The 11,786-nt window shown below is 40.4% G+C and overlaps 1 protein-coding gene across 1 annotated transcript; it reads right to left on the bottom strand.

Moving 5' to 3' along the window:
* Positions 1–5,337: 5,337 nt before the first annotated feature.
* On the bottom strand, positions 5,338–10,098 carry LOC102705100 (probable potassium transporter 17). The gene is made up of 8 exons (XM_040527494.1): positions 10,019–10,098; positions 8,339–8,561; positions 7,686–7,928; positions 7,550–7,600; positions 7,184–7,444; positions 7,038–7,090; positions 6,598–6,967; positions 5,338–6,507 (listed from the first exon to the last, which is right to left on the bottom strand). Exons 1-8 carry the CDS (start codon positions 10,088–10,090, stop codon positions 5,654–5,656), a joined length of 2,127 nt encoding a protein of 708 aa, XP_040383428.1. The 5' UTR covers positions 10,091–10,098; the 3' UTR covers positions 5,338–5,653.
* Positions 10,099–11,786: the final 1,688 nt, after the last annotated feature.

The following is an 11,786-nucleotide window of genomic DNA, read 5'->3' as shown; positions in this document are numbered from 1 at the left end:
TGCTTTTACTGAAAGCAAATTGTCCATTTATTAGGCCATGGATCCACGTTCCGATGAAAATCCAATAAAATTTATGCCTTTCAAACAAACCAAAATTATGTATGTACAATGTGTGGTTCTTGCCCTCACATTTCTTCATGGAGGCGACTTGCTAGGGGAGTCCAGGCCAGGCCAGTGAGGTAAGATACAGATAAGAGAGGAAACCGAAAAGAGTTGCAGGCAGAGCAGATGCCACGAGTACAAAGTCCAAATGAAGCAACGAAAGCAAAAGATAGAGGTAGTTGGTTGGTTTGGCTGCTGTGGGTGAGGGACGCTTTCTCGTGATTCGTTATGTTCGTCTCCTCGTGCTTGCTTTGGTCCTTCTTCCTCCCCCTTGATCTCCTTTCTTTATGCTTCTTCTTCTTCTTCTTCAACCTCTCTCCCTCTGTCTCTCTCTATTTCTATATCTTTTGATAGGATCCTCGTTTGCTTTTGTTTTTCGTGCCGATACGATCGGTTTGTTGCTTGCTCTCATGGGGAATCACTGTGCATGGGCTGTGGTGATGAACTGGTTATCATAATTCGAAAAAAATTTGTCGGCAGGTCGACTAGGATTGATTAGGGGGGCTTTTGTTTTTGTTTGTCAACTTTAACACTTTTTGTACCTGTCACGTGGTTGGATCATTTTCGTTTGGACTTTTTTGGCTCAAGGTCTTGGTTAATTATATTAATACCTCATGTGAGAGATGTGGCAAATTGATCGAGGAGACGTTTTTTTGTTTCTATCCTGGTTGGTGGTTTGTGCCTGCCTGCTGTCTTTGCAAGTAGGTCAAAGCTACATGGAGGAAGCTGTTACTTGGTGAGGTCACTTGGTCAGAGTGCATAAACATCAAACCCAGAGTACCTGCACCACCAAAAAAAAAAAGAGATGGTAACGGTTTTTCTATCTAGCTGGCTAGCTGCTTTTAAATCATCTTTTTCATGCTTAACTAGGATGTCTCCCCAGCTTCTATTTGATGGGGGAGATAAGAGCATGTCTCCCCAAATGTTGAACAATACATTTGCAAAAGCTTTCTATCTCTGTGTGTGTGTTTTAAAAGTAGATAAATCAATTTATCAAATTTATAATAGTTAATACTTTGCGCTAATCATATGTCACGCTTTCCCTTCCGCGGGGTTGCTTCAGCCAACCACTCTAGCCAACACTGCCTTATACACCTACATACTTAGTAATTTAGGATTTACAGTACGATAAGGAGTAAAATGTTTTTAATGAGATGACAAATCTTAAAATTCCCCCTTTCTTTTCAACACCTAGATATATTATGACGTTTTTTTTATCATCCTTAAAAAGTATCTTGACATATAAAAATTTTAGTGTAAAATTATGACACCTTAAGGTATCAAAATTTTACACTAAAAAATTTAATATCTTAAGTTACTTTTTTAAGGATGTTAAAATAGCTCTATTGTGTTACAATGGCGTGAACTTGTCAAAACATTGCATATAGACCACTAGCTGACAGCATATTGACTTAAACAGCAGTGTGCAAATATTCTAGCAATAAGCACCATGAAGAATGTGCTTCATCAGTGCCACACATAACAAACATCAGTTAAGTACTCCCATAACTACTTTCCCTTACTTTTACCACCTGCTGACTCTGTAAAAAAACATATTTTTTGCAGTAACATACTCCAAACAAGAAAACCAAGGTCAATCATTCACACTAAACCGCCACATAAATTTGGTTCCAACACTATTTTCCTGACTACCCCACAGAAGCTCCTCCTTTTTCCAAAGGGCCCAAGGCAATACTATTTATGAGCAAGGGGTTTGGTGTGCAATTGAACAAGGTTAATTACTTAATTGTCCACTTGATCACTGTTACTTTTTTTCAGGGTGGTGGGCAAAATTATTGCACCCCATCATGTGACCAAGGAGAGACAAATCCAACCAAAAAAAAAAGGGCTCCACATCATAGAAGAACCAAGGCAGGTGTCACTCTCACTCCAAATTTTGGGCGCCCCTGAATAGAAGAGAGGAGAAAAAAAAACCAACCAAAAGCAGAGTTACTTATGCTTACTGCACCCGGGGTCGTCGGGTCAACGAAGAAGAGGCAGAGATTCTCCGTCATAATGCGTGCTGGCTGATGCCGCAACCGTGCATGCATGCATGTGTGTGCTTGCTCTGTTTCTGAAGATTCTGAAGATTGCGGTGTTTTGCTCACTGTAACATTTTTTTTGTTAGCTTCTTGATTTCTTACTAGAAAGTGGGATAAGCCAAAATTTTGGATCTATTTTGTTTACCTTTCACGACTTTGTAGCCTACGGCTAATTATAAGCCATGATGGCGTATCTTCATCTAAAATATAATTTGTAGATAAACCTTTTACATGTGTTCTTAACGAATTCAAAATTAGTGCTTGAAAATAAACTAAGATGACAAAAAAAACTAAAACTAACTTCAAAATTAATCTATAGAATTCAAAGTTTTTTTTTACAGCGGCTTATAAGCTGAATGACAAACGACAGTGACCGTGATGTCTGGATTTGTCAAGGTTTAGCAGCTAGCAGAAGAGGGTGAAAAACACTCTTGGAATCAAGTGAATTTTGAAGGAGGAAAGCGAAAAGGTGTCAACGTCTAGGTTAGGAGCTATCTGTAGCGAATGGTGGTGGCCATGTCCGGATGGCAGTTGTCCCAACCTGAAAATGTTCTGGAACGAGACACTACGCCAACGTCCTCAGCAGATAGCTCAGGAAGAAGAGAATGGTCCACTGTGTACAGATGGATCAGTCTGCTACAAACCTGCATCTACCATCTCCCAGCAGCAAATCGAGGGAGCAGCTACAGTATCTTCCTTTTTTTTTCAAATTGTTTTTATGGTTTCTTGATTTCTCCCATCTCCTTTTGAAAAAGGGGCTACAGCGAGAACAATGTTACAAACATTGAAAAAAGATGCACCAATTGCAGGTCAGTTTCTCTCCCTTTCTCGCTTTACCGTCACTTTTGGAGCCTGATTTTCCATCAATCACGCCATCTACGGTTTCCTCGTTGCTATTTGCATCTGTCGGTGTTTTTTTCTTCTTTTAATCCTCAATCGATCGAGACATTTCTTACCACATACTATTATCTACTACATATGTCCTATATTATAAGACTTTTTAAATTTATCTAGATTTATCCATATATCAATTTATATATTTTATGTATTGTTAGATTATGTCTCAAATATACTAGTCCTAGTCCAATATTAGTACTAATTCTAATCTAGTTCTATACTAGTTCTAATCCTAGTGTTAGTCCTATATAATGTCTATAAATATATATCACCCTTTATCTGTGATCCCGTACAATTAGTAGTGCATTTGTCTCTCGAGTGGTTTTTTCTTTCTATCTTAGAGATGTTTTTTTCATGTTAAATCATCTATCTTGATCTATTATTCCCAACAAGTATATATGTCTAAATTTATTAGCATACAAATGAATTTAGACAAAGTTAGAAAGTCTTATGATATAAAATAGAGGGAATAGCTTCTTTACGGTTTTTAGTGAAATAATAGCAAATCGAGCTTGAGCTGTCTGGAGACTTACAGTGGAACATGAGAATTGTATGGTTAATTACTCTGATCAATCAACTAGGTTTGGTTACTGCATGGCTACAGAAAAGGCTAGGATGGTAAGTGAAAAATTAGCTGCGGCAACAACGATTAGACGGCAAAGGGACAATCTATGGCTAGATTACCCAGTTACTGTGGCCTAGAACAGCTGATGGGATGTAAATTGTCCTCATGACACAAAACAGAAGACCACTTTTTGCACTCCACTATTTCAGTTTTGAATCACCAAACCAAAAGGCGCTGCTGCTGCCGCTGCCGCGGAATGGGCGAGCAAACAAGGTGAGTACCACTCAAAAGGGAAGGAAGGCACGGCCACAAAACGCACCGTCGGGTAAATTCTGAAACTGACATGAGGTAAAAACTTAAGCATTTCCACTGCAAAGATTTGACATGGATATACGACGGAAGTGTTAAAAAGGACTATCTGCTACTCCTAAATTGAAAATGGGTTATAACCTCTCGATGAGGATATTGTCTTATTTTTACCTATCAAAATAGTTACAAAGATTACGACAAGATAATTAATACGTGAAATCACTCTATAAACATGTAAGTTCAAATTCAACCTTTATAAATTATAAGAAATAAATTAAACTCCGACTAGTATGTGTCTTTATTTTTGCAGCATGTAGAAATCAAATTCGACTTTTTTATGTTTGTATAACATAACACATCAATGTATAGTACATGCATGTTTAAAAAGGCTTCCGCACCTAGACTGACCAGTGATCACCTTTAATTCATATTGGAAGCAACTAACTCTATTCCAAAATATAAGCATTTAAGTTTTTTAATATAAACTAAGGAGATGTTAAATGTTTCCTTTAGTTATTTAATGATCAATTTTTGAATTTTGAATTGATTAGATTCCTTTTCTAATCATCTGATTGGCTTTGGAATCATCGGAATGATTGAAATTATGAGAATCGATATATAAATGTTTATACTATAATACAAAATTTAAATCATAAAAATGTTTATATTTTGTAACAGAGCGAGTATGCACTACTACACACTGAACTCAACATTTTCTGTGGGGATCCAACGGCCAAGGAGTCAATGCCCCATCTTTTTATTTATGCTCATGTTTATAAACCAAATTTTAAATTTTAGAACTTAAATTTGATGTGTTTTCATCATATTTTATTTTTCATTCATTGTTTTAGATCCCTAAGAACACATATTTACCCTTATTTTTTAATTATTAATAAGTGTTTTGCTTATGCTTATCAAAAGCAAATTGAACGACATTTTGCGAAAAAAAAAGAGTCTGGTTAGAATCGCTAGCATTATAGCCATCCTTATCTTTTCAAAATATACCATAACCTAGTGATTGCACTGATACAACTGTAGCCAGCCCAATTGTGGATCGCTACTAGTGTTGGCGATTAGTGCTCCTTCTCGGCTTCTTCCCTTTTTCTCGTTCATTGCACGTTGCGCTCTAAGTAGAATAAAAACAATTAAATGGTGTGATTATTTTATGAGAGCAACCACAACACGGAATTATGTCCCGATGATAGGAGATTTTATGGTGTGGGTGCACCTTAATAGAATCACAAGCCATGTCACGCTCATATTTTTCTTATATTTATACTTATAAGCAAAATTTGATTTTTAATTTTAAATTTAAAGTTAATTTAAGTGTTTTTTCACCGAAGTTTATTTTTCAGGTTTGACCTTTAGATCGCTAAGAATACGTATATTTTATAAATTATTTTTCGTTTGCGAATATGCTGTTTGACTTTTTTTTATGGAACACCAAATAATCACCCCGTCATTTGACCGGTAACAACTTCAACCAGTTTTCACACCTGCAACTTAACACATGGAAGTTGTTTCCCCCCAAAAAAAACACTGGGAGCAAAACAACTCAAACAGTATGACGTGCTAGACTTTTGTATACATGACCTACATAGAGAGCACAGTAACACACATTTCCTGTCTCCCGATCTCGTGCTTCTCATTGTTTGATTCCCAAGTCTATAGTTCTATCCATAAAAATCACGAAAGCAACAGCAGAAAAGCTCTGACGATTGAATTGATCAAGAGTTCATCAGACCTTGTACAGCATGCCAATCTCGACCCGCTGTTGCAGAGGCATCCCAAGAACCGGCAGAGCCGGCCGGCAGACTCCATGCAAGAACTCGTAGAATCCGAGCATGATCCTATCGAACCAGCCGGCGTCCTCGCCGACGTGGAACCTCATCTTGCCCCGGACGTGCACCACGCCGGCAAGCCTCGCCGCCTCCAGCCGCGCCATCTCTTCCTCGACGGAGACCGGCGGCCGGCGGCCAGCGCTGTCCATCTGGATGTGCCATCGCAGGCAGTTCATGACCTGGGCAGCGAGGTCGTCGCCGCCCTCGAGGGTGAGGCTGTCGGCGTAGCCGTACTGAACGGTGCAGCCGTACACCCCGTTCGGTCCGAGCCTCCTGATCAGGATCCTTTCGCTCTGATCCACCTTGGCGACGAGGAGGTACCTCAGGGTGACGAAGATCGTGACCGTGTGCAGCGAGCTCATGTTCTTGATGTAATGGCCAAGTACCGGAGTTAGCCCGTCCTGCGTGTTGCTGTAGAAGAAGCAGAGGCCAGGGACCCTCTGAACCTCAGGCCTCGCCAGGAGCTCGCCAAGGTGCTCCAAGCTTACTTTGTTTGTCATCTCGTACTCGGTTTTCCTCTGCCGGCCATAATACCAGCCGAACATGATCAATGCAAGGATTATGGAAACAGCAAAAGGAAGCCAGCCTCCTTCAGGGATCTTGGTGAAAACAGCACTGACATAGGCCCCTTCCATGATGAAGAAGGGGATGAAGTACAGCCCAGCCAGAACAAGCGGTGTTCTCCATATGATGATCATCACAAGAGTGAGCAAGACTGTAGTTATGAGCATGACCATTATGACCACAACACCTGCAAAAACAATATACATTAAAGCACTGCATCTTCACATGCAAAGTAATGCATAATTAATAAGTGGATAATTTTGTAGAATTTGCTTACCGAAGGCATTCCCTATAGCCTTCCCACCACCAAATCCTAGTATAACACCGACACACAATACCATGAGAATGTAATTAATTTCTGGGGAGTAAACCTCGCCTTCTTTGTGCTGCGAGGTGTGTACCACTTTAACACGAGGGAAGTAATCCAGGACAACTGATTGCTTGATGACAGAGAATGTCGCAGATATTAAGGATTGGCTGGCAACAATTGCTGCTAATGTTGCAATAACAAACATTGGCCAGTAAACCGGTCGAGGGACAAATTTGTAGAAACCATCCGCGAAGTCATTGGCATTGTTTATAAGGTATGCTGTTTGCCCAGCATAAGTGAGCACCAAAGAAGGATATATGCTAGACAGAAATGCTATCTGAAAAAAAAAATCAACTGTAAGCAATTGTATCGTGTATAATGCACATGGATGTCTCTATAAAACTAACCTGAATAGCCTTTCTGCTGAAGTGGCCAAGATCTGCGAACATAGCTTCAGCACCTGTGCATGTGTAAAAGGTGAAGTTCAGGCCTATCATCATTGGCAGGAGAAAAGAAAAAAAATCAAAGTTGATTATGATAGCATGCAATATACCTGTGATGCATAGAACAGTCCCACCAAGCAACTGCCAACCTTGCCTTTTATTTCTCAGAAAGAAATGAACAATATAATACGGTGAAATGGCTTTGAAGATGCCAGGATAGTAATGTATAATGCTGTACAGGCCGATAATTGGAGTGGTAAAAGTCCATGCTGCCATGATTGGAGAAAACAGAAAGCTCACTCTTGAAGTCCCAAACTTTTGCAACAAGAATAAGCCAATAAGAATTGCTGCAGACAGGGCCTCCACAACAGCTGGAACAAACAAAAATGAAAATAAAGGATGAATGTCATCGAAAGGGCAGCATTAGAAAGATTATTTTCATTGCTCATTAGCTACAATGTTTCCAAGGCTCTTACGTCTGCTAACAGCAGGAAATGGCCCTCTTAGCCCATCGATTGCTGATAGTACTGTAAAGAGGTGAAGGAATATTGTCAGGTATCACTATGATCACAAGAATGATTAGATTGGCATGTAATTTTGTAAAAAGCAAACCTGAAATAGCAGGTGTAAGTATGCCATCTCCAATGAGCATGCACATCCCAAGTACTGCTATGAATAACAATACTCTTCTTGCAGTTATGCTCTGCTCAAAGAACTTCCCAAGCTTACTAGGCCTTCTTGCCATTGCAGACTGATTGTCAAGCAGTGCCTCTTCTTCTGAATACACCTTTTTGGAAGGAAGGATGCCTATATCGGCATGTCTACACAACAAAGAATACATGGCAAATGTACCACCTGCAGAAAATATACATTTAAGAAACACTATTGAACATAACACCATAACACTAGATAGGATGATCAAAGAGACATGTGTAACCCCAAATATTGTCTTGCATTAAAAAAATATTTTCTAAGAGCATTTTTTCCATCCTTGAGTAGGTACTATGAGGTATCATCGTTTTCTATGTAAAATTTGGTACCTTCTAGTATCTAAGGTACCAAATTTTACATAGAAAACAACAGTATCTCCTGATACCTTTTTAAGGATGGTAAAATTGTTTTTTTTTCTAATGATTTATTTCGTTTCTGAATATTTCTCTTCTTTAAATGCTATAATTGAATTCAACAATCTGGAAAGGCAGCAACAGCCCCTCAAAAAGAAAAGAACAGAGAGAGGAAAGGCAGAAGTAGAATTGGTTAGTTACCTTCACCATGGTCATCGGCATTGAGAGCTATGCATACATACTTGACAACACCAATTAAAGTAAGAGTCCAAAACATTATGCTGTATATCCCCAGGTAGTCAGCTTCCGTAGGAGATGACAAGTTCATAGATGGATAAACGTAGAGAGGAGAAGTGACGAGGCCACCAAAAACAACACCAAGAGTCTTGTAAGCAAGGAATAGATCCTTCCTAACATTGCAACCCTGTTCACAGTTGAGGGGAGACATTAGTGTAAGCTGTAAAACACCAAAGACGATTGTTCAAGTTTCTTTTTGGAACACAACGAAGAGGGATGCACCACATTCTATCATATAAAAGCAATTGATCAGATCTATGCATAGCAAGTCAATGGAGTCGACCTCAACCCAAAGTCCTTCAAAATGAAAATTTATTATGCTGATGGACATTGTAGGACCAGGCACGTTTAACAAGTGGAAATATGTCTACTTGGTTCACATTTGGTTACATTGAATTCCGTTAGGAATGTGGAAATATAATCTGATGATGCAAGCATGTGTGACATCATGCCATCATCATAAAAGAACACCCCTTCTGAAGCAAACCTATATGCAAACTCATTCTTTTTTAAAAAAATCAAACACATGCAAATTGTAAGGGGTAATCTGGTTAGTAATATACTACTACCACCTCAGCTCCTCAAGATTTTTTAAACAAGTTCACTCCAATGCAAAATTAACATTCTAAAAAAGCTTATCAACACCTGGACATCCACAGCAGCTACCGTGTTTCATTATTAAGGAGCAGTAACCTCTTTTTAGATAGAGGTTCTCACAATCTCTGTTCAAGTCGCAAAACTACAACTACGCAAAAGGATGCACCCATCTGAACAAACAACACTATTAATGCATTCACCATGTTCTGCATTGAGTGGAGGGGAGGGGGTGGGGGAAGACGAAATTGCCATCCACAGAAAAAAGAAGCAAGAAAACGAAAACATATTCCACTATTCCACGCCAAGACAAACGTGTTACATATTTTCCCTAAGAAACAGACAAACAACACATGTCGCGTTATATCTATCTGCTTGGACTATTCTGAAGTACCACGTCTCCCACTAAAACTATCCGAAAATAAACGTAACAAAATGATCCTTAATTTCTCAATTGTCACCCACGCCAGGTAGAACACGGAAAAATAAGAACACGGAGCTTAGAAAAATGGGACACCAAGCTATCATCAGTCGTTTGCAGCACTTGCAACCAAGTCAGAGTTCAAGAAAACCAGCATCATCGGCTATATACCACACAGGCGTCCAAGTCAAACGCGCCGCTGTCGACCTGTCGTACCAAAGAATCTACGCCATGACTACATGAGCACAAGTCGGTGTCACATTGACGAACTAAACCTTAAGATAGACTTGATTAATCATACTGAAAGATGCCTTTTTTTCCCATGCAAATCTCTGTCAGAAACTCACAGCAAACTGTAACATTGTTCAGGCCCAACCTACAAACCTAGTATGCCATTCAACGGCAGTTTCCATGGCAAGAAAGCTGAAAGCGCACAGGAATCAAAGAGATGAATGCTGGCAACGAATTACCAAATGATTAGAACAACCTAAGAACTCGACGGAAAACAATAAGAACATTGCACATGACAAGAAAGGGAGGGTGGGGGGGTTTATCTCCGGGGCACTCACATCGGTCTCCTTGCCGACCGCCGGACCGCCGCCGTCGCTGCGGGGCCGGATTGGACCCGCCTCGAGATCCATCCCTCCCCCCTCTGTCACGGGCAGCGACGGCCCGGAGTTCGCAGGAGGAGGCGGCGCCGAAGCGAAACGAAGCACTAGTATTTTCTTCTTTCTTCTTCTTCTTCTTTGGTTTGGTTTGCCGCTGGTCTTCCGGTGAGCAGCGCCACGCGACCCGCGAGGCGAGCGAACGAGTGTGGCCGCCCGAGACGAGACGGCGGCACGCCGGCACCGGAGGGGCGGCGGCCTCAGGCTCACGGGTGACGGCGGCGGATGGGCCGGAGCTCGTGACCCGCGCGCGCGGCAGAACTATAGATCGAAGGGTCAAAGACGACGTCGCCGGCTCGCGGTGCTGCTGCTTGCTTCCGAGCTGATATGAGCGGGCCCAAACAGATCGGCCGAACAGGACTCTGACCCGGTGGAGGCCCATACAAAAATCGGCTCGGAAAGGAACCGCGAGTGACTTGTAGTACGGCCCGAGTAGAAATAGGAGTTTTCTTACGCCCGGCCTATACATGAATTTTTTGAATTTTTTGTTAAATAATTACAAATTTAATTTTGCATTCCAAAAAATCACAAAACTAACCTCCTGCCGTCCTCTAGAAGGACGGAAAGGTGACGTGCCAAACGGCCGGAAACGGCGACACGACAAATTTTACATTAAGGGCGGTAAGGGCCTAAAATGTAAAATTTGTTGTGCCACCTGAAAATTTTGTGATTTAACCATGATTTGATAGATATATGTATCAAACCGTGGGCCAATAAAAAAATTTACGATTCAATCACAAAATTCTTGGACGGCACGGCAAAATTTGCATTTAGGCCCTTGCCGCCCACTATAAGAGCAGAAAAGGCCTAAATGGAAAATTCCTTGTGCGCGTTTCCAACCGTCCCTTGCGACCGAGTGGTCGTTTGCCACGTCACATTTCCATCCTCCTAGAGGATGGCAGGAGGTTAGTTTTGTGATTTTTGAAATACAAAATGAAATCTGTAATTATTTAATAAATAAAATTTAAAAATTCAAAAAATTACATAGATGGGCCGGAACGGTTCTTTCCATGGAAGAAGGTCGCTGCTGCTGGCATCCAACAGGGTCTATTGGTATGACATTCAAACCTGCAAAACGGAGAAAAATATCTTCAACGTTTGAGGATTTCACGTGCTATGACCCGAGGAACATTAAGGTTGCGTTCGGATGGGAGGATGTTACTTAGGTGAAAAATGTAATAATAGATTAGTACATGATAAATTAATTATTAGTTAAAATACTATAAAATAGATTAATATTATATTTTAAGGCAACTTTTCTGTAAAAAATTTTCGCAAAATTCGGCAGTTCAGGAAGTGTGCACGCATAAAACGAGTGAATCTGAATAAGTTAGATGGGGTGCTGAACAGGGCCTATGTACCAGACATTTTGAAGAAGGAAGTGATAGAGTTTCATCTGTTTAATTGAACTGAGTGTCTAATTCCGATTAGAGATTTTTGAGAAGTTGCTTCTCTATGTAACAGTTACTCCGTAATTTTTATCAATAAATCTATTTTAACTACACTGAATAGGATGCTATTTGAGAGTAACAATTAATTGTACATCCCTAGTTCTTTCCTCGGTTTCCTGACTGATCGAATGGACCGATGATGCTCAAGTCAACTATTCAAATGCACTCCGAAGCTTGCATGGCTTCTCTATTAAAAAAAAGGGGCTTACTGCAACAAGAAT

Source organism: Oryza brachyantha, chromosome 9 (genome assembly GCF_000231095.2).
Source record: "Oryza brachyantha chromosome 9, ObraRS2, whole genome shotgun sequence".
NCBI lineage: Eukaryota > Viridiplantae > Streptophyta > Magnoliopsida > Poales > Poaceae > Oryza > Oryza brachyantha.
This window is presented reverse-complemented; position numbering and strand designations above follow the sequence as displayed.